Here is a 23,109-nt window from a genome sequence, read left to right as displayed (position 1 = left end):
CTTCCTACAGGCAGAATGAGGAGAGAAAAAACACGTGAATTCACAAATAATAACCTGACCAATACAGGCTTTCTATTCCACCCACCCTGACACAGCTGCCATGAACCCAGGCTCAAAGAGCTACTGTGTCATGAAGAAGGTGCATCTTTAGAAAGCAACTTCTAGAAACAGCTTTTCTGTAAGTAATGAAATACTTATTGTAGTTCCTGTTCTGTAGGCAGCTCTAAAACTTCAGGTTTTTGGAGAAGCATGCAAGTGTACACAGAAAACAAACCACAGCTGCTGAGCTGTCATTAACCTTTAGGATGAAAAAGTAAATACTCCTTCCTCCTAAGGACATTACCTGCCAGTAATCCCTGCTCTAAGATTTCTAAGGACTAAGCACCTACACTTAATCATTGTAGCTCTGTCAAATGTCTTCAACCACCTATAGCCAAAGATTAAACACCTGCTTCTTCAGGGAAACTATGCTTCTAAATCATAGTGATCGTCTCCACATTTATATAGTTCTGTATGTAAAAATAAGCAACACCCAGTCACATGCTATTTTACTTATGTTACTGTACTAACACTTGGAATTATCAACATTCACAGTACTGCACAAAAATCTTTGTCACCCATGTTAATATCTTTAATCATAGCTCTCTTTACAAACTGGCTTTAAAAGAGAGCTTCTATGAAATCTGAACAACCTAGAGTCTAAACAGCAAACTGAAACCAGAGATTACCAGTAAGTTCCTGCTCCCTGTGAAGTTAAATCCATTCCATCCACACCGTAGCTATCATCATCCATTATTTTGGACAGGCCAAAATCAGTAATTTTTATTTCTCCACATGCTGTTCCATCTACAAGAAGGATGTTACCTACCCAGGAAAGAAAGAAAAAAAAAAAAAAAAATTACTTCAAAAAAAAGCTACCAGAATGCTTTATTTTCAAAATCAGGCTAAACTTTCAGGAACACCTAACTTGATGAGGTGTGACGACTTTACATCATCTTTACATGCTCAAGTCTAGAGTAACTGTCTATGACACATTCCAGTGCAGTATCAGGAATTCTCTAGGACTTAGATTACCATCATCATCTGAAATGGCTCCCCCAGCTGGGAGCTGGCTGGACAGCAAGAAAACACCAAATGTAGTGAGGAAACACCAAAATGTAGCAGTATATCAGTTAACAATGAAGCTTCATATTTTTCTGCCCAGAACAAATCCTACTCTACACATTTCAGGGCTCGCATATGCCACAAAATTGTGCCAAGAAATTGCTACAGTATTATGACTCTTACTCCAGGTGTTAAAGTTGTACAGTACTTTCTTGGTATAAAAGTTATTTGGCTAAGCTCCTCCAAGAACAAAAACTAATGAGATGAAGAATGCATTCTATACAATTCCATAATATGAGAGAAATCTATATGAACAATTAATTACACAGCAGCAAGCAAACACGTTGCCACTAAGATTTACATTACAAACCCTGCACTTGGAAGTGTAGCTGATTAAAGTGCCTGAAGAATACAAGCATTATTCATGCAAGGTGGTAAAACAAAGGCCATGGAATCAAGACAGAATACATTGTTCATGACAATATTTATTATCGATTGTAAAGGAAGCTTCTGTAAAGTCTTGACGTGCTTATGCTGGGATGCTGAAAGTGATTATCTATTTCAATACTTTACAGGCTATGAAATACATAAGAGAAAAATTATTTACATTCCACAATGACCAGATGGGACTGAGACACCTAATGATCTTACCTGTTTATATTGCTAAATAGCAATGCATATATCTATGTGCTATATGATTTTTTCTACAAATTCAAATATAAATAAAACAAAGCAGAAAAGTTACAACAGACATTTTTCCAGAGAAAAGACAGATCATTTTGGCAGTAAAAACAGAAAGAAAAGTACACACATTTTTCAGTTGTTTACAACAACCTTGACATACAGAAGACAATTTTGGTATTTTCAGGCAAGAATTACAAACAAAATAAATGATAAAAGAAGAGATTACTTTAATTCATAACATTTCTCATTTACCTGGTTTAAGATCATAGTGTATAATAGGGGGCTTGATCTCATTGAGATAGCGTAGTGCATTTACTATTTGCATTACAATGGACCTAGCTTCCTTCTCTGACATCAATTTATGTTGCTTGAGATAGAAATCCAAGTCATTGCCCTCACAGTATTCTAACACTGTGCAAAACCTAGGGCAGAATTCAGAGAGACAAAATTAAATAACATATCGAACTGCACAATCAGAATCAGAGACGTAACCACCTAGTTTGATACTGACAAGTTTAAGAATGGCTGCCTAAATATTACACTATTTGAAGGAAATAGTTTATAGAACACATGGCTTAACCATTAGCTTATGAAAACTGACATAAATCAGAATATTCATACTCACCAGAAGAGAAAATGCTTCCATACTGATGACAGGTTAAGTTTAAAAAAAATACCTTATTTATGTAGGCATGTTTCTCAGTAGAAAAATATATTCACTGTCCCTTAAGATGTGACAATTTTATGCAAAGAGGTACAGCCCAGTGACCACAGGCTACACTTAGACTAATAATGGTCCTGATGTTACTTAGTCTTGGAAACTTGTCTAAGCCACAGCTGCCTTTTGGAACTGCCCTGTAGCAGCCCTTGCTTTGCCCAAAAGCATTGTAGCACTGCATGTCCCTTTCACCTTCAGGACATCCTGCAGGGCTTGCTAGTCAGGCATTGCAAAAGACTGTTTTCATCACTTTAGTGAAGGTCTACAATATTTAGCCGAGACAAAATTCTGCAACTAGAGTATTTTTTATTTAAATACCCTTAAGGAAACCCTGAATATTTTGGCTGAAAGGAAGAACAAATTATTTTTGTTCAAATACTCTTAATTTCTGTTTATCCAATATACAGCACTAAAACCCTTTTCAAGTTCATATCATTTTATGTACTTACGTATCTGTATCCAGGGAGAAGTAGTCATACAGTTTAACTATCCGGGGATGATCCAGTTCTTTGTGTATTCTATACTCTCTGCAGGCATGTCTAAAAAGGAAAGTGATACGTTAACCTTCTACAATCAATACAATGGCATTCAATTTAACATATGAAGCATAAGTCTTTAATACTTACTTGTGGTAGTTTTCTTTCTTTTCATCCCTCCAGCTTTTGTTAAGCTGGTGAATCTTCACAGCAGCATATCTTTGTTCATAAAGATCAAAAGCCTAAAAAAGAAACCAATAAATATGCGAAAGTTATAACCAAAGATGACAAAAATAACACCCAACAAAGAGAGGGAAAAAAACTGGCATTCACAAGTCTATGGACAAATCTATTGTAATGCTACCTCCCTCCATGAGTTAACTGATGTTTGTTCAGTGTTTAAAGAGTATACCACATTATCCTTCTGCTTATTTGAATCCCCTCCCTCTCCACCAAAATTAAATGTACAAAGGTACATGGCTCAAATGTTAGGTTTAGCAGACTCAACACACTACCTTGTATACTTCACTGAAGCCACCTCGGCCAAGTAAATGGAGTAACAAATACCGTTCGTTTAACGTGGGGTGATCTTTAAATCTCAAAAGAAAAGAAAAACTCATTTAGTTCTATTTAAGTTATAAAACCAGAGACTAACATGTGAACCTTTCAGTACTAGTTCTCAAACGGAGCTTTCGTTTTACTAGCAATATATAATATGCTAAGTAATATTACATCATGTGTAATCTTATGGCACAATTATATATATTCAGTACCTTTTGACTATTTAGTGTACAAATGCTATCACAACACCACTTTTTTTTTTCCCTATATTTTGAGGATTAGAAAACCATAAGGGCTCTCCGTTTTCCCAAATTTTAGAGAGGTCTCAAACTTCAGCTTTCTCGAATAGATGAGAAGGATATTTTTCTAATTTCACAAGAAACATGACCCACCGCTTTTTAACAAAACGGCTTGTGTCTAACACCAAGAAGTTAACAACAAACAGCAATATAGAAAAAAACCACCACAGGACTGAATATCTGTTCATACTCTAATCAAAAGCAAGAAGAAAACACTCCTTCCAAATACAAAATCAAGCCTCAAGACAGAGAAAAGGACCATACTCCCTCCTGAAATGTGCAGAAGACGCGAAATATACCCTTCCAGCCAGTCAAGGGGAAGGGAGCTGAATACTCATCACATTAATAGCGCAAAGATGATACAACTATACTGACGAACCTAGGGTGATCTGCCCACTATACTCCAGAGAAAACCTGAAGGAAGGATTTAGAGATAGTCTGCCAATAGGTCATCCCATCCTTCCATATTCTCTACAGTTTTGGAAGCATGGTCACAGATAGTCAAGTATTTGAAGGAAGATGCATATTCTTGCTTACTGTACCCTTTTTAAACAAAGTTCTCCCTTTTCCTTATAATGAAAATATATATTTCAATGATAAAGACATTTAAAAAAAAATCATAAATGGTAAGAAATGCACTCTGTGTAGAAAAAATAACAGATTTAAAGGTAACATAATTAGGCAATTGATGTCATGTGACCCGTAGCCCAAAAGAGGGATGTAGAAAGGCACATAGCTAGAACAAGAAAAAGGGCTCAGCTCTGCATCACAGATGGAAGCTGAAAACACGACAGAACCTGAGTCAGGACCCAACAGCTGCTTAGCTTCAGAACCCTGTTCCTTACCAAATGGCCAGTTGCCAAGTCATGTTAGGAAAGACAACAGGAGCTACAGACCCAGGTTACTTCTCTATTGCTTCTGTCTTCTGTGTTACGAGTGCAAGCTGCAGCTTGGCCACTTGGTCTAATTCCCACAAAAACACGAACACACAGTTTAAAGCTTTTCATTCTGTACCATAAAATGCATCAACACTGACTGCAGAAAATGAGCAGTGAAGTTAAAGCATTCTGCTTGTCCATGTCCTGTAAATCCTGGGACTGTAATTGCAACATTCTTTGCCTCACATATGCAATATTTACACAGTCAAAGCCTGTCATTTTTCTGTGGTTTTTATTCCTTTTTGTTGAAGAATCCCTTTAAACAAAAAAAAACCAAACCAAACCAAATCTTTTCTAACACAAACACTGAAGATTAAAATGGTTATCACTTAACCTGCAAAGAACTGCTTGTGGGTGTGGTTTTTTAATTATTTTTTTTTTATTTATTTAAGGACATTTATTTTTCAAAGAAAATATTCTACCATTGATTTGTAAGCATCAACACCTACTATTTTTCATATCCAAAGCACCACATCAACTTAGCTATCAACTAGCATTACAGCCACATGGTAACGTAAGTTCTCTGTATTCCTGTAGAGTAGGTATGGGGATCATTAAAATAGTTAAGCACAAGTTCACACCTTGTTACTTTAATGTTTAGAAGTCTTACTGTATATATATCATTCTATTGCATCTAAGAAGTAAAAAATAAGCCCCTGAAATCTTAAGGCTGTTGTTTCACGAACATTGACTAGTGCAGAAAGAAAAAAGCCCAGTCCATGACTTCCTTTCCCCTGACTGCTCATTCCGCCCTTGCACTGTTCTTGCCCCTCATGGCCACATAAGCATTTTTGTAATTGGAGCAAAGAACCAGACCAGGATATTGATCTAGGGTTAAAATCAATCCAGAAAAATAAATGGGTTTTTTGGAGCTGGTTTTAACTGAGATCAACTTTCATGGCCTGTTTAGTAAAGAAACACCACTGCAGCCATGTGAAAGGAACAGGGCAAGCGCATCAGTAGCTCCCTGCAAGCAACAGCGTGAGCGTAAAGCGCTGACAGAACCGTGGCCTTGAAGTTTGTGTTCAGCATCATGGAAAACAGAATGCATTTTTTTGCTATGTAATTCTTACTTTCAAATCCACATAGTTAAATAACATTTTAACCTTATGATATATTGCTATGCAAACTGACACAGAGTAACATTTTAACATACTACTAAAGACTTAGCTTTTGTCTTTTCCTACTACGGATGAAATTACAGTACAATAAGACCAAAGATAATTTGGTTACAGATTATGGTTATAGATGAAATTACAGTACAATAAAACAAAACAAAACAAAATTTTAACACCACAAAATTGTTGGTATTGTATCCAAACTCGCTGTAATTTTCTTGCATTATTTTCAGCTTAAATGAATGTCATCAGGTTCCTTTACAAGTACTTTTTTTTAGCTTAGCAATATGGTTTAGCAATTTTTAGCTCTCCTGCACTATAAGATAAGACTATGTTATTTCTTGCTTATTTAATAAAGCCATTAATAACTTTATCAAATTATAAGTAATTTTTTTTTTTTTAAGTTTAATTATATTGGTGTTTAAAACACAGAGAATCAAAGAAAAACTTATGAATGAGCTCTCTGTAGGTAAAACGTGACTAGAACGTTATTTTAAAAATAGACATAAAAAATTAAGTCTCTTACTGTGAATTATCTTCATTATTTATTCTTTTCAGTTCTCTTATGTGAAGATTCCTAACTCTTTCCAAACGTTCAAGTTCTGCTTGTATTTCAGCTTCTTCCTGCAAATGAAAAGAAGGAAAATTAAAAGCTCATTTACTCCCCATTTGAAAAGGATATTTTTACCCCTGCATCAATACTAGTGGTGATGGAGGAACATTACATTACACACATTACAAAACCCTGCTGAACTAGAAGAAAGCACTGTTTTTTTCTTAAGCCAGAAAAATTCAGAAAGATAAGGCAAAAGCCTGTTTCAAGGAACCTTTCTGTCCATGAACAGGTAATGGGATGTTCACACTTTTGTTCTGCACTGTAGGGATGCTATTTGAAATGAGAGGCAGCTGGGTTTTGTACCCCAGCCAAGGAGAGAAATTATCTGGGAAGTGGTCTGAAATTGACGTACAAAGAAGAAAAACACTGAGAAATGTGCAGTTACAGATTTTATACAAAGTGATAAATTAAGAAAAGGTTTAAAATATTTTGAGATTGAAGTGCAAATTAAAAAAGAAGAATAAGTAATTACAGCAGAAATGTTCTTAAGGTATTGATACAAGACACTAGAATTTAACAAGATTTTTCCAATTCTATCTTAATAAAATTACAAATGCAAAATCTGTATTTTGCCTAAGATTTTGAGTGCAACTTCAGAAGAAGCATGTCAGGTAGGAGCATACTTCCTAACTATTTTCAGCACTTAAAATGATCTCATCTTTATGCTACACACTAGAGAACATTGAAATAGTTGTTTATTCAGATTCGCTAAAAAACTTAAAGAATTCACAACACCTTGTTTGTGGAAGCCTCTGTATAAACCTGAAGTGAAAAATGTATACTCATTGCAAGACACTGTAGAAAGGGTTATAGCAATTCCAAAGTTAGTACCTCTAGAATTTGAAAGTTTGAATAAAGGGGAGACAAAAGCAGTCCATATCAGAAAGCTCATAATTATGGAATTATTCTAGCTGAAAAGGAAAGAGAAGGACTGGCATCTGATATAGTGCCATATAATAACAAGATAGCCCCACATCTTGTTATTTTGGCACAGCCTCTTATGTATATATATGTACATATATGTACAGCCACATATTGAAGCAAACTGATTTTTTTTTTTTAAGAAAGCAAGCCTCACAAGATAGATATTTGGTTTTTGAAAGAAGCTAGATCAGTTCTCCAATCCAGTTTATACTGTCACTGCACAACCTGTTAGTGCTGGTAAAAGCAAAGGGTAACAAGTAATGGCCTAAGGTGATGGAGGCAGAATTCAGCAGAGGGAACAGAAAATGCTGTAAAGCTGGTATTTACCTACGCTGTATGTCATAAAAACACATCCTGAAACAACAACTCTATTTGTAAAATCTAAAACACACATCAAATGACCACACTTCCAACAAGTTGAGGAGTCTAGATCAGATGATTTCAGTGGATATTCCAAATCCTCCCACTAAACTAAGGGAAAAAACCTCTTATCCCTAAAGCAAGACATCAGATGAACTTCCATTCAGAAAACAAAAATCAAATTCCTAATAATTTAAAAGCTGGAGTAAACAAAACTGATCTGCTAGCAGATCATTTGTTTTTTCCTAACACTTAATGCCAAAGTTGTGGTTTTGGTTGGTTTTTGTTCCCACCCCGGTTCATACAACATTAAACTCTTTTTTTATGTATTTAGATTAATCTTTGCAGCTCTCTGTTAAATATCCTGAAATGATATGCAGTTCCTTATAACCCAATAGCCCTTTATAAAGAATTCTAGCCCTTCTTCCCGCACAAAGGGCCACACACTTATACACACACAATTGTCTATGTTCTTCCCAAAGGCTAACAAAAAAAAAAAATCCATCAGTTATGCCTCTTTTGGGCTTTTTTGTTCATATATTATGCAATTCAGTGGTTCTCAAAATGTGGTTCATAGGCCAATGTTACTCCAAGAAGAACTGGCTGGTTTCACTGTTTCCAGCTGTTATTTAGGACACTCCGGCTGTGAATACCTTTAAGCAAGAATGAACCAGCTTAGCTGCCTCAGGTCATTGCTATATAAAAGGAAGTGAGAAAACAAGAGCCTCTCCTCCAGGACCAAAACTGCTAGCTGGAAAAGAATTTCCTGGGGAGCAGACGGAAAAGAAAACTGGTGGTGGCAGCATGTACAGGGCACCAGAAAGTAAGAGCACCAGGAAAGCATCTGGAGATCGAAAAGGAAGAGGAGCAGACAGCAAAACAGCATATGCAGAAGAAGAAAAAAATTCAACCAGCAATGAAGCACTAAGGAAGAAATACAGCCATGTAAAAGGAAGACAGTGAAATTGTTTTTCTTAGTTAATGACAGAATCTGTATCGCATATTAAGAATTAAAATGCATGTATGTATTTTTATTATTATTTTCAGATATATTCAAACATGATTTCCTAAGAATCACAGAATTGTTCTGGTTGAAAGAGACCTTAAAGATCATGGAGTCCAACCATTAACCTAGCACTAACAAGTCACCACTAAACCATGTCACTAAGCCCTACATCTATGTGTCTTTTAAATACCTCTAGGGATGGTGACCAAATAATTTCCCTGGGCAGCCTGTTCCACTGCTTAACAAGTCTTTTGGTGAAGAAATTTTTCTTGTAATGTCATTAAACCTTTCCTGGTGCATCTTGAGGCCATTTCCTCTTGTCTTATTGCTTTCTGTGTGGGAGAACAGATCAGCCTCCATCGCACTACATCCTCCTTTCAGGTAGGTGTAGAGTATGATAAGATCTCCCCCGAGCCTCCTCTTCTCCAGGCTCTAAACAACCCCAGTTAGCTCAGCTATGACTTGTAGGACTTGTTCTCTAGACCCATGAAGTGCTTAGTTGTCCTGAAGTAACCTTTGCCAGAAGTAACATTTGCTTCCCCTCTGGCATTTAGTCAAGGAAGTTCCTTCTTACACAGAGCACCCCAGTATTAATGCTCAAGGTGAAAACAATCGAAGTATTAAACAACTGTGTAACAGCTTCTTTCATGTCACTTGAAATCTCCATTAGACTTGGAAACAGTTAAAGCACAGAAAAAAACCTACAGAAATTCCTAATAGAATTTCATGTGAAGCTGTCGCTGTTTTATTATAGCATTAACATAGAAGAACTATGCATGCAAGCTACTTCACTAGTACCAAAAAGTTTATATGCAGATTCCCTACCACAGATTCAAGTCCTTTCTTGTCATATTCTGTAAAAACAGTATCATTGTTCTCAAGGGAACCAATTCAGCTTATTATAGTGGGATTTTGCAACAGGTGACTTGCACATTTGGAGAGAACAGGCCCAAAACAGATTCTTGCAGCATTTCAAGGGGAAAAACGCTATGACCTGTTTTGACTGAACACGTCAAGAACTACTGCTCAGCAGATAAAGGTATTTTCCTTTCACATTTGTTGAGAGATTTCTGCCTGCGTCAACTTGCTGCAGTGCGCCTCCTGGAGACAGAGGTTTCTATTACCGCTTTGTCCCCAAACATGGGCACACATCCAGAATTTTCCATCTTTCCCAGGTTGTGGTTGGCTTAGCCACCACACGACCAATCCCCTAACACCCACTGGACCCCTGACCTGTAGGTATTCCATCCGTGTATCCTTACAGGCCAATGCCTTTTGTAAACCCCCCTCCCAGCCTCTTAAAAACCTGTGGCCGCAAGGCTACATGCTCTTTCACTTCCCCCCCTGGGGTGGGTGCTGTTTCAGTGCCTGCCTCAGGTGGTTTTGTTTGTTATTTTCATGTTATTAAAACCTTTTATTTTGGAAGAAAGTGATTGTTGCCCATCCCTCCTTTAACCGCCACTGTCCTCCTCTTTGCTGCAGACCACCCTGGGAGGTACTACTGGGGTCCCACTGGGGGTGTTTTCTTCCCGGGCAAAACCAGCAGGTAAAAAACCCTCTTATTTTTGAAAAGTAATATCAACTGTCATTCCTTTTCACAAGTTTTGCCTGAACAGCCTCAAAAGCTTTGGTTGAATAAGCAATAGTTTGCCAATATCATAATTATCTTATTACACAGGATTATTAGAATGATAAGCTTCAAGAAAAAAGTAGGTTTTTTCCAAAATGAAAAACTGAAGTAAAATACCTGACTGCAAAAATAATTTAAGATACAAAGAAGAGATTTTTCCACACAAGTAGGAAAATTATATTCTCTCTTGCAATAGGTAGTATGCTGACTGATAATAACTGAAGTGGATGCTGTAGATGATCAAAACAGAATATATTAATTCCAAAATGCAATGGTTTGTAAACTGGACCTTTCTAAAGATCAAGAACTAATGCAAAAAGCCCATATACCAAACTTGGCTGACTCCACTTCCTCAGCTCTGAAAAAAGAGCAGTAATTGTGGTATCATCACTGTTACCAGTGTTGGAAAGATTCAAGGAATCAGTAGTGTTACACTGGATGGACTCACTACTACTCTCCTGTATTCCCAGTATTTATGGCAAGTTGCATTAAAAAAAAAAAAAAAGGAAAGCCACTATTAAGCCTGAAATTGTACAGCACTTTTAGTATTATGTTTTCTAATCAGACAGCTCACAACAATAAGCTCTTCCTCATTTTGATGCTACTAGATTTTATGGTTTTGAGCATGGTGTAAAAAAGTGTATCTTAGAACGACAAACCGTATTCATACCTTTTTGAGATGTCCTAATCGAAGTTTGAAAATTTCTTCCTGTTCATGATACTCTGCTAGAGTCAAACTGAAAAAACAAAACAAACTAATTATAGCTTTTATGTGACGGTAAACTAAACGATACTATTTAAATACTACAGTAAATAACCTTATGTTAATTATTTACTACCACAACACAAGGACTACATTTTTGAACCATCTGAACATCTTGGTTTGTAATTCCAGGGTCAATACATGCTTACAGAATGTCCCTGTACCTGATATTCAGGAACATTAACTGCCTCTCCCAATGGATCATTTCTGTTCTCTCAGACAGCCTGTTAGATTGTCTGGTGCATCATGAATCATATCAATCAGTATTTTAGCTGATGCTACTCCAGTGCTTGGTTCTCAATTCTAACACTTAACCAAAGGATGGAGATCCAGAAACCAACTAGACAAGCCTGATAACACTGGATTTTTGAGTGTGATTTCAGGAATGTAGTGCATCACCATATATATTCCAAGTTCTTTAGCACTACATTTTGCATAAGACCACAAATTCAGTTTTGAATTGGCATGCAACTCCTTTGCTTGTTCTCTTTTTCTCTTCCTTTCAGAAAAGATTCCTGGCTACAATTAATTCACTGATCCCTCACTCTGTAGACTTGCTGGGATACAGTCAGTATCCAGAGTATCTAGACTGTAACTAAGAAACCCATGAACTAACTTCACGCAGTATCTATCTAACAAGTGAACAAAAAGGCACAGAAGACAAACCACCAAAGAGAAGAAACCAAAGGCTTCAAGTTCCAGAGAAGAAACCATACATGTACGATAAAAGGGAACTGGGGATGGGGAAGGAGAAAGAAGCATAGCCTCCTTGAAAGATTCACACAAATCCCTGCCAATAAATTAAAAATTTTATTTTTTTGCCTAGATCTACTATTTCTTTCATGATGCAAAGCTAAACTAATAGCGTAACACATTTTCATGAAGTCTGCATTTTAGAAGGTTCAGTTATGAACTGCCCTGAGAAGACCGATTACAAAAAAGTGTTTAGAAGGCTATACCTGCTGTTCATATCTCAAGTTTAAGAAGTTGGAGCATCCCAAGAATCACCAGTAGTTTCCCCAAAGGTGAGGGACACCAATTCAGGTTTCTCTTACAGGAAGTGTCAACTTCAATAAAATTTGCAGAAAGCTAATAAACGGCAAGACTTCTTCCTCTCCTTTAAACTTGGATTTATTTTGCTGTGGCTTTCAGAATTCTAAACCCTGTATTTATTTGGTCTCAAAAGTTGTTAATAAAGGATTGCATCTTTTCAGGATAAAACCTGGTGACACTGAAACCTTCACAGAGCCCCTTCCTACTCTCTATTTCCTAAATACAGAATTTCACACAAAGTTAGCCCACATCTTTTTTTCTTAATGGACGGAAAAGCAGCTTTGTATTCCAGTCAACAGATGTCCCCAAACACTCTGAAGGCAACAGAGTGAGGGAATTTGCCTCTCAAAGACAGGCAAAAGGTCCCTTAGTACCAGATTTTGGGACCAAACATTTCCATTCTTTTACCAGTAGAATCTCTTCTGGGTTTAGACACTACACCGTAAAAGAAGAGGCATTAAAGCATTAAAGCAAATGTGAAATGGGGTGTCTCAATAGCTAGGAAAGCTGGCAATGCATTCTCTGTACAATCCAAGTAACGGCAAGGAATATAACAATTCTCTAATTTCTGTTCTAACACATCTGCTAGGCCTATCAAGGCAACGCTAGACAACTCACAGCAGCATCACTGACATTTTTTCAATACTTCTACTCAAACAGTTGAACTACTCTAACATGGATAAAGCTCTCAATTAAAACAGGCAAAGGATCAATGCCAATGTGTACATGGTTGAATATTATTCTTTCCAGATTCTTGTCTGCAGTATAAATTACAGGTTTGTGCACTTCCAGAAGCGCAGACAGTAAAATTTGACTTTCTCGGGAAGAAGAGCATTTAGGTGGCTTAGAAAAGCTGAACCACAAGTAAAACACTGAAAATACAAAGTTTATGGCACAACCTTCCAGAATTTTCATTGAATACTGAGAGCCCTTAACCCACACATCCCCTGAAAGACTAACATAATACAGGAAATCTGGTCCTTTTTATAAAACCTCAGCTATATAGGCAGAGTTGTGACAAAGTCCCTATACAGCTCTAGCAAGATTTACCTTCCAAGAAGTTCTTAAATAGCCCTCTTGAGCACAGAGCACAAGTTGAGTGGTCATATTGAAAACATTAAGATTCAAAGCCACCCCTTCCATGTTTCTATGCTATATCCCTAGAAATGACTGTTTTCTATTTTTCTATTTCCTTACAAATCTAACTCTAGTAGAGGCACAGCATGATTCACAGCAATTTCAACCTGTTGTTACTGACCACATTTCGGAGGAAGGCATATAAAACACTGAACTATACACAGTTACTTTGGATTTTGTGTGTTTACTTATGAAAAACAAAACTTTATTCCCTCATATGCAGAAGCATTTATTTTTTATTTAATAATAGGAATTTAGTACTTTTAAATCTATAAATACACTATACTTTATATTCATATTAAAATAGCACATGACAAATAGCAATAAAAAATGACAGTGTGCATGCTGTCTACTTTCTGGCTATAGTCCACCAGCTATCTCCACAGGCTGAAAACATCCAGCCTAGAGACTGCTTCCCACCAGCCCAGCACTTCTCCACCTACCCACTGCCTTTCGCCAGGCACCAGCACACTGGAGGCACCTTCTGAAAACAGAAGTCACCTACACCATAATTTCCCTCAGAAGTGGTTGCTCCTCCATCACCTGAGACACACAGCTCGCAGAGGAAGAAACACTGAGGAGCACAGGAGAGGGGTGTTGGCTGGAATTAGGTTGCTGCCATCCACTAAATGAACTTAAGATGGATGGTCAGACTTGAGGCTAATCTGAGGAGCATTGAAGAAGAAAAGCAGCTGGCAGTAGGTTGCATGAATTAATCTAGTAACAGTCTGGTCCTGGCCATATTTTTCCCTCAAAATTACTGTGCAATAAATGTTGTATTTTAACTGTCTACAGACAAATGAACTATCACACAGATGCAATGAATTCCTGGAATTCCCCAAAAAGCAATGGACATATTTCTGTGCATGTTGTGTACTTTTACTGTGATGTGTAGGGCCCTGGCGTGGCAACTTCACTTGTCTCTGGAAGAAAGTGGACAGCTTACCTGGCCTGAAAGGCTTGACAATCACCAATTTGAACTTTTGGTTTTTTTTTTAAATTAGTAAAAATAAGCCTTACAGTCATTTAACAATGTTTTCATAGCCAGCTTTCAAAGGCTTTGACTCATTATGCATGTGTAGACACAACCTATCTTCTTCACACTTCTTCCTCACAATTTCAGACAAAACCTTCTTCTATGATCAAAACACTCTTACTACTGGGTGCAGACAAGATAAAAACCCAAAACGGCCACGGGCTCCTTGGTTTTCATGATGATCAAGCCTGGCACATTTACAACCACCTCTACTCTCCTCCCATCTTTTCCCAGTTGAAAAATCATCCTGGATACACAAGTACAGTAGAACGTGGCCATGCCCCTAAACAGCCATACAGAAATCCAAAGTTTTGGCTACAAGTTCAGAAGCACTCATTTTTCAGTCCAACCTTATTCTCCCTCTAGTTCCTCAAATTTCTATAAGGATGGGCAGATGCTGACCAAGTTGAACCCCTCCATGGGGTCTTTTTGCCTGTTGTTTACATGTTTGCCTTAAAAAGAAAATGCCTAAGGAAAAAGGAGCTGTCTTTACTTGTCCAGTAAAGCCCAGATGCATTGTTAGCACTTCAGCCTGAAGAAGTTTCTGAAAATATTTACATTTGTCCCATACAGAATAGAATGCTCCCTCTAAATGATGCGTTTGTTTAGCTACAGTAACAAATTCTGCCAGCTCCCTCTGCTCTCCTGTTCCAAATTACACGCAGGGACAAGCATGCATGCAGACTCCCATGGAGAAACTGGGAAGCAGAGGAAAAGGTGACTGGGAAGTAAGCACGGCTGAAGCTGCACAGGAAGGACTACAACACCTAAACTAAATAAATGCTGTTCTTAGAACTGTCTAGTGAAATAAGAGCTGTTTCCAAGAGGTAAGGACTAGCATCATAATCTTTCAGGTCCCAAATAGGACCTGAAAGATTAGGATTTGGAATAGACTTTTCAAGACTTTTTTTTTTTTTTGCTAAGGAGACAACCTCTACTTCAAATAAGTGTTTTTATTTTAAATAAATTTCAATTTATTCCTTTTATGTAAGACTAATTACTTTGCTCAGTAGGAAACAGATCTCTCAAAATTGAAACTACTTTTTAATTTAGGTTTAGGCCACAGGAAGGGAAAGAATGATGGAAAAACCAGGACAGCATTTAGGCTCATCTGCTGCATGCTATTTAAACACCAAACCCACCATTCACTCACAGGTTCACAGGCAGATGGCCACTTTCATAGTAAACTTCAGCGAAAAAAATTTTGTTTTTAAATTCATATCAGAGACCATAGTATATTCAGCTAAACTGAAACGATACCACTATTAAGAATGCCTCAGACAACACCTTCAATCCATTTCAAAAGATTTAACACCTGTTCTCAAAAAGGGCTTCAATAATACTGCTTATGACAACACTACAGATCATATTTTCTTGTCAATACCTGCAGCTGAAGGGGTTTTCTTTCTAAAGCAAACAATGCAGTGAAAGAGGCACTTGTTGCTAACAACTGCTAGCACCTTATTTGTCTGTTTAAAAAAGATCTGCCTAATCACTTGCATATACATCTTACTGATAGTAATACTCTAGTAGTAGAGTTCATTACTTTCAAGCAGCTCTGCATTTCCCCATGCCTTATATAAACAGAATCTCTTCCATTTGGCTATACTAATTAAGATCATCACTTTTCAAGGTAACACAGGAACAGTGATAAGCACAATGTAATAGGAAGGAATCACATATAGCAGATGACAAATTTACTCTTAAGTAGAAGTTAATATTGTAGAACAATTAATATTTATTCTACCAAGATACATAGGACATATTTAGTTCTGTATGAGAAGCAGAGGGGAGTCAACACATACTGGCACTATACAAAATTACAGTGAATCCTAAATACAAACATTTAAAAGCCCTCTAAAAGCATGATGATGCTTTAGTGATTCTGTGAGCTCAGGACACATTACAGACCTTCTCAAAGGTCTGGAACAAAATCTATAAACTTATCATATGAGGAAGCAATCTCATACCCAGATTATAACAAACTAGTATACTTAAAGGCACAACAGTTTCGATTCACTAACAGTTTACATTTATGCTAGCATTAGATACCAAAGGGCAAGTATCATTCTCTTGGCAGTTCCATAACTAGCAAGCATTTTCATGTGCCATTTAACATGTAACTGGTTAAATGATAATTTGAAAAGTTCTTATTAATTTGGAAATTATTTAAAACTGCATAACATCAGATAATATTCAGAAGTCTATCATCAGGACCTGATCTTGTCCTGCTTAATAATTAGAACATTTTCTCTCTTTTTTCCCAAATGTGTATTTTATCACCTCCTAAAGCAGCAATAAGATTATGGAAATCTAACATTAATGAAGACATGGTCAAAAGCTGGCAAATTAAAAGATCTGTAATTTTTCAGGTCTTTTACATTACTAAAATGTTACTTTTAATAACAAAAGGTATTACATTCAAACAAAAAGTAATTTTTTAACATGATAGTAAGGTTTACTTTTCAAAAGTACTATGTTCTGAGAAGAAGAAATGTAGACACTAAGTATTACTAAAGTGAGTGATGAACCTTCAGCTCTCCACCAAAATACAAGAATAACACTAATCAAGATTTGTATTTGCTACTTACAGCCTTAATACTGTATTTTCATGATTACTACTGTATTTTTGCCAGAGCCAAAGAATTTCACAGCTTCAACTGTAAGAATGATACATTATGCAAAACATATGCAGCTGTCTTCAAACTGATTTTCCAAATATACGTACTTTGCAGACCTAACCAGTTATTTACCCCCCATGGCCAGAACTATAAATTCTGTTAGATGACAGGTGATCACATTCAACACATAGCCTACTTCTGCAAATTAACAAATAAATTTGTTAGTCTTTTTAACCCTAGTGATTTAATTTAAAATGACTAGGAACAGATACGCTATCAGCTGCAGCTTTTTAGCATCAAGGGCAATAACTAGTATCTCCAAGCTTTAACTTCTTAAAATACTCAAATTAAATGTCAAGAACACATCTGTCTCTGCCTTGAATTATACCATTTCTGTCTGCAGGAAAAATGTCACTTGAAAAATGGAGAATACTTTGAGAGCTCTCAATATTTATGCTTCAGTGACAAAAAATTTCAACATTGTCAATACATGAAATGGCATCAGTAACTTCTGAGAGTTGCCCTCAGGATCTAGCATTCAGAAGGGGAAAAAGAAAAAAAAAATTCCATTTGTTTTTAGACATGTCTTGAAATACTAAAGGCTGGAAAAAGCTTTTCTTTTCAGCTAAAGAAATGAAAACTTTACGTGAAAACTTAAATTATTTCTAACTAAAAGAGAAGCTCCTAAACCACTGGGGATTACAAAAACATCAACAGATCAATAGGTATCAGTGACATTACAAGAGTAGGAAACCAGAATAAGGACTCCTATAGATCACAGAAAGAGAAGGAACATTGCTTAAATACAGAACGGGCCTTTCTCTGGTGACTTTACCAAAAATAAATTGGACAATTGTATGACATCTTCATAGGCAGTGGAGTGAATTTCCCTAACATCAGCAAGTCATCAATGAGAATATAGATGCTGAATATACTGAGTATCTTTTTATGCTGTTATTTGAATAGAACGCACACAGACAATATCTGAGAATTTATGTAAAAGACTGATTGAAATGTTAAACTTACAGCTGTGGTAGATTTGGTCTAACAAAGGGATCATTTTCTGCCCCATTCACAGCTTTATTTTTCCTCTGCTTGGGTTCAGAATTGGCAGATGGTGCCTGAGAATTGTTTGTAGTTGGAGGCTTTCGCTTGGCCAGGAGCTTTCTTTGCCTTTCAATGTCTTCCCTTTGTTGATTCACCCATTCTTGTTGCCTGTAAACCCCAAAAAAGGCTTTATTAAAGTTTCAACATTTTGCATTTTTAAAAAACTATCTTTATAACTGGTAAAACATTTCTAGAAACCTCTTAAACTTACTGTACCTGTGAAAATGTTTCCTAGGAAAAAGAACACAAATGTTCTTCATGAGATGGAAAAATTTTTGATAGTTTTAGCACAATTTACTTTTGAAAATGTGCTGGGTTTTTTTTTCTGGTTTTAAGATTGTTTTGTTTTCTAAGGTGTTACAAGATTTCTGCACTAGAAAAATTTAAGAATGTATCTGAGCTGGTGCATACCTTCTTTTATACCTTCAAAAGAAATGTAACAGAGTCAATGAAGAGTACTTGATTTTAATAGGCCAAATACTGAACTTGATCTGATAGTTCCTAAATAAATCCTCAACTTGATTATATGGCAAACAGCTGCAGCTTTTATGCAAAACACCCACACAGATTCTCTTTAGGATTGTGTTAAAAAACCTTTGTCCTAGGCCATCACATATTGCTAAGAGCACACAGTGACCTTCAAAAACAAAATTCTCAGTGAATCACTTTTTTTTTTTTTTAATATGTGCGTGTATATATACACATATGTACACACACGCACAGATATACACACCTCCAAGGATTGAATCAGACTCATTACCAAAGAATACCTTTGGAGGTATTGCATAATTATTTCATTATCATCTCTGATGGTCTTCCAGAGTCCTTTTCCTTGGCCCCTTGTCTGCTAAAATACCTGTTGCAGTAACTCTTTTCCAGGTGGCTGCTTTACCCAGCCACTTGCATTAGACCCTATCTGAGGCTGCCAGGTTTGTCACTCCTCCTTCATGGCACTGAGAAGCTGGACACCTGAAAAAGCTGCTACAGTGCTAGATGCACAGGCAACACACATGTGACCAATGAGAACTTCGAAGACTTCATCTGCTCCAATGATCACCAGTGATACATGGTTAGCTGCTTGAAAAAAAAATCACTGATTTAGTTTTATAGTTCTTTCTACCAGCTGAGCTGAATAATTATGTGCTGCTCACTTAGCACATTCATGCTTTTCCAAGCATAGTTAAAATCAAGTGAAACCCAACTGTCTTTCAAAGACAGCCAGCTTCAGTACTCTCTCAGCTGATAAAGGGAGACCTGTACTGTATTCTCAGTCTTCAAAAGGAAAAGCGAAATACAACGTATGAAACACCACTCCAATCCTAGAACCTTAGTAATAAAAAAAACCGCTAGAGGGAACTAACAATTAGTGAGAATTTTGAGAACATTGACTAACTTCACAAGATTCTGAAACGCAAACCCATCTGTCCACTGTTCAGTAAATGAAGCACCATGACGAACTGTTGTAAAATGCCCCAGGCGTAATCTGTCTTGCATGCTCTTCTCTCTGCTTGCCAGTTTCTCCTGTGTGCTCTAAGAAAACAAAAAAAAGAATCTTATTTAGTAATAAAGTGTTCAAAAAAATCGGTAAAACAGTCAGGCTTTTTAACCCCCGCTTTCTAAGGGAGAAATAAAAGGAGAGCATATGAAAACCATCTTTTATTACTTTACTCTATTTGTTCTAATTTCTGCAGAACTCAAACATCTGCAGTTGTCAGAATTGGTACTAATGATGGTTTGTGCACAAAAAAAAAGTATCTGAGTTTGACTCAGTTTTCCTATAAAGTTCTCTGTTCTTCCTCATTAACACTTTGTTTGTAAATGCATTAAAACTGATGGACAATTAGCTATACAATTAAGAATGTCTGTACCTGTCTATTACACCAAATGGAACTGCTTAGATATCAGAAAGTGCACTTACTATACTTAGCCTGGAAACTGCTTTCACAGAGCATCTATGTTACTACTTGTACCAAACTGACTGAGGTCAGGAATCTCTATATGGGAATGCACTGCAGGTGGACAACTGCAATCAGATATTCACTTGCAGTAACAGAAGCAGATGCCCATCTCAGAAGCACTCGCTACTACCACAGACAGACTCATCACATCACAAAGATGCCTACTCTGCTTCAGCACAAGAAGAAAGAACATCGTGAACACCTCTGATGGATAAAAACCTAATTATTACAAACGTTTGCTGCTTAAGAAATGCCTATGGCCCACAACCTCACACACACACACGAAGTGAAAAGTTGACAGAATCTTTGTGCAAACAGACTTATAGACTGAAAAGGAGGCCTGCATGGCCTTTCACAAAAAATAGCCTATGTGAATTTCACTCTGAAGGTGCCCACCTAACATCTTATAGAACAGATCTGATGCATCTTCTCCCTGCATATCCCTTATGCTGGAAATGAAAGGACTACAATAATTTAAGGCATACTAGTGAGGAAACTCCCTAGTCCTCTAATAGATCAGTTTATGCCCTTGTATCTGACAGCAGCACCTAGCAGCTAGTGTTACAGAAGAGACTTGACTGTTTACATTAAAGTTTTAACTTACAATAAGCTGTTTTTCTATTCACTTTTTTTAATTTTTTTTTTTTTTTTAAATAAGGCTATTTTAAAGAAGAGCGACAGAAACAAGCCTTCTCTTTTAAGAACTTGCTACTAGTTTAAATATATTTTGCTTTAAATTTGAAATAAATTTCTTTCATTGTAGTATGAAGGTAGACAGTGACCACCATTGCCTTGTTTCCATAACTCTGAGCTAATACAGCATTCTAGCATGATACCTCAAAAACTATCTCAATCACTTAAGTGTCTCACAAAGATTTTATGTCTCCTCTCCACAACAGATTATGTTCAGATATTTTTTAATCTATTGTAATCTTATTCTTCAAGTTGCTGCATACTAAATTCTTATCTTTTATGCTTTGCTATATCTGAATTACTTATGATGGAGCCCCCTCTTCCTTAAATTAAAAAAGACATTTTCCATGATCTGAAAAAGGTTCAACATTTTATCTTGCCTATTCAGACTTATTAAAACACTTACTGCCAGATAAAGACCATGCATACAAAGTTTCGGTCTCAGAGATTAATGTGAAAAATTAATGTGAAAAAAAAGTGAAAAAGAAGGAGTCATAATGGAATTCTACAGTACTCTCAGTTTTCATTACAAAAATTTTAAAAGCAGTAAGCTTACCTTTTCAATTAGAAGCTTCTTGCTCATTGAAATACATTTGTTTAACCTTTCTTTATATTTTTCAAGTAGCTTTTGCTGTTCATCTATTTGTCTTCTAAGATCACAGTTAGCCTAATAAATATATACAAAATATGAAAAAATATCCTGAAACAAACTGTCACAGAAGATACAGGTATCTACCTTCACATTATCTATAAACGTAATTATTAAATGTCTACAAGCATACTTAATTATTCAAAAGCCATAGAACAGAAGCAGAAAAAAAAGCCTTATGCGTTTCATTTTATAGACTTTCTGATTTTAAAAAAGAAAAATGTACAAAAATTAAAACCTAATTTCACCTTTTAATTTAGGCAAATCCAGGGTAATTTTTTAAAACAAGGATTATTCATATATTTTAAATATTTGATTCAGATTCACTGTCTGTTGTTCTGAGTAAGTATCTTTACCCCATGTCTAACACTTACCCTGAGTAAGTCATCTATACGACCTTCTTTCTTTTCCAAGTCTTGATTTTTATTACTTTCTAGTGCAGCTAATTTCAGCATTGTGAAATCCGTCTAAAAAAAATATTTTGAAACATTTAACCTTTCCTTTAACAATTACAGCATTATTTTTCTCATGTTGGGTAGAGAACTAAGTTACATTAAAACATTCAACAAGACTATCTTATTTTCATGTGTTTTGAAGTGACATGGAAGATTCTTACTCAAAACTGCTTTTCCTCTTTATGCGGACAACTGAACAGTTGGGACAAACCACTGACAGTGTTAAAAAGCTTCATCACTAACTGAAAAGTTATTGTTCACAAAAAAGCATATAAAATGGGGCAAGGAAGTAAACATCAGCTAATTAGTTTAAATTCTCTGTATTGGTTCAACAGATGAAGTAGCCTTGTTCTGTTTAATTTGTGGAAGATAGAACAGACAGAAATGGCAGAGAGGATAAAACAGTTGCTTTCAGCTTTTAAAAGTCATGACAAAACCATATCTTGATAATTTTGATCACCATCTCATTTTTCTTATTCAATATCATATTTTAAATGCAATATGACAACAGCAGCTGCCACTTCAAATATCACCTGAAAGAGCAGCCTCTGCTTCTAGGACAACACAACAGCTAAAATGCCAAGTAAAAGTCTACTGACAACATGATCAGCTAACTACTCACAGTGCAACATTGGAATTAGAGCAACACAGAATACAAAACTAACCAGAGATTTAAATTATGAGATGCTGAACTTAACAGAAAAATGCTTTGGCAGACTGTAAAAGGCAAAGCTTTTGAAAGCCTTTTAAGAGCTTAGAAGTTGAAAGACAGAAATAAACATACCTATCAGTTTTTGCTACAGTCGAAAGTGATACAGGATAGCTCTACTCAAAAGTAGTTACCTGAGTAATTTTAAAAGATAACTGCTTTGGTTGCGTGATAGGGTGGTCCCCAAAAGCTAATGAAGTAGGAGAAGGACTATTCTGTCGAACCTGGAATGCACAAAACCAAAGAATGTTAGATACAAAGATATTAGATTCAATTATGAACGCAGCATTGTTTACAACTCTTGGCAGGAAAATCATATAATGGAGAAATAAGCTATCTTTAATACAGAAGATAGTACTTGGAGCACTGCATTCAGAGTTATCACTATGCTGTTACATATCATTTGCAGTTTAAAACGGATGCAATATACTCTCTGAGAAAACTAATATTTTAACTTTTGGGGAGCAGACTGAAAGTTTTAGGACAATACAGAC

The 23,109-nt window shown here is 36.3% G+C and overlaps 1 protein-coding gene across 1 annotated transcript in view; it reads right to left on the bottom strand.

Annotated features, from left to right (window-relative positions):
• The window catches only part of TLK1 (tousled-like kinase 1), a gene marked incomplete at its 5' end in the record, with an annotated part of 28,475 nt that extends 5,636 nt beyond the window's left edge, over window positions 1–22,839 (bottom strand). Inside the window, 12 exons of the mRNA XM_008946901.1 lie at window positions 729–864; window positions 2,041–2,210; window positions 2,956–3,045; window positions 3,133–3,224; window positions 3,498–3,579; window positions 6,425–6,522; window positions 11,105–11,171; window positions 18,071–18,259; window positions 19,545–19,681; window positions 21,359–21,469; window positions 21,826–21,918; window positions 22,750–22,839. Coding sequence (XP_008945149.1) covers window positions 729–864; window positions 2,041–2,210; window positions 2,956–3,045; window positions 3,133–3,224; window positions 3,498–3,579; window positions 6,425–6,522; window positions 11,105–11,171; window positions 18,071–18,259; window positions 19,545–19,681; window positions 21,359–21,469; window positions 21,826–21,918; window positions 22,750–22,839 — 1,355 coding nt within the window. The remainder of the gene's footprint in view (window positions 1–728; window positions 865–2,040; window positions 2,211–2,955; window positions 3,046–3,132; window positions 3,225–3,497; window positions 3,580–6,424; window positions 6,523–11,104; window positions 11,172–18,070; window positions 18,260–19,544; window positions 19,682–21,358; window positions 21,470–21,825; window positions 21,919–22,749) is intronic.
• Window positions 22,840–23,109: the final 270 nt, after the last annotated feature.

The sequence above is a fragment of the Merops nubicus genome, unplaced genomic scaffold (assembly GCF_000691845.1).
Source record: "Merops nubicus isolate BGI_N331 unplaced genomic scaffold, ASM69184v1 scaffold15989, whole genome shotgun sequence".
In the NCBI taxonomy this organism is placed as follows: Eukaryota; Metazoa; Chordata; class Aves; order Coraciiformes; family Meropidae; genus Merops; species Merops nubicus.
This window is presented reverse-complemented; position numbering and strand designations above follow the sequence as displayed.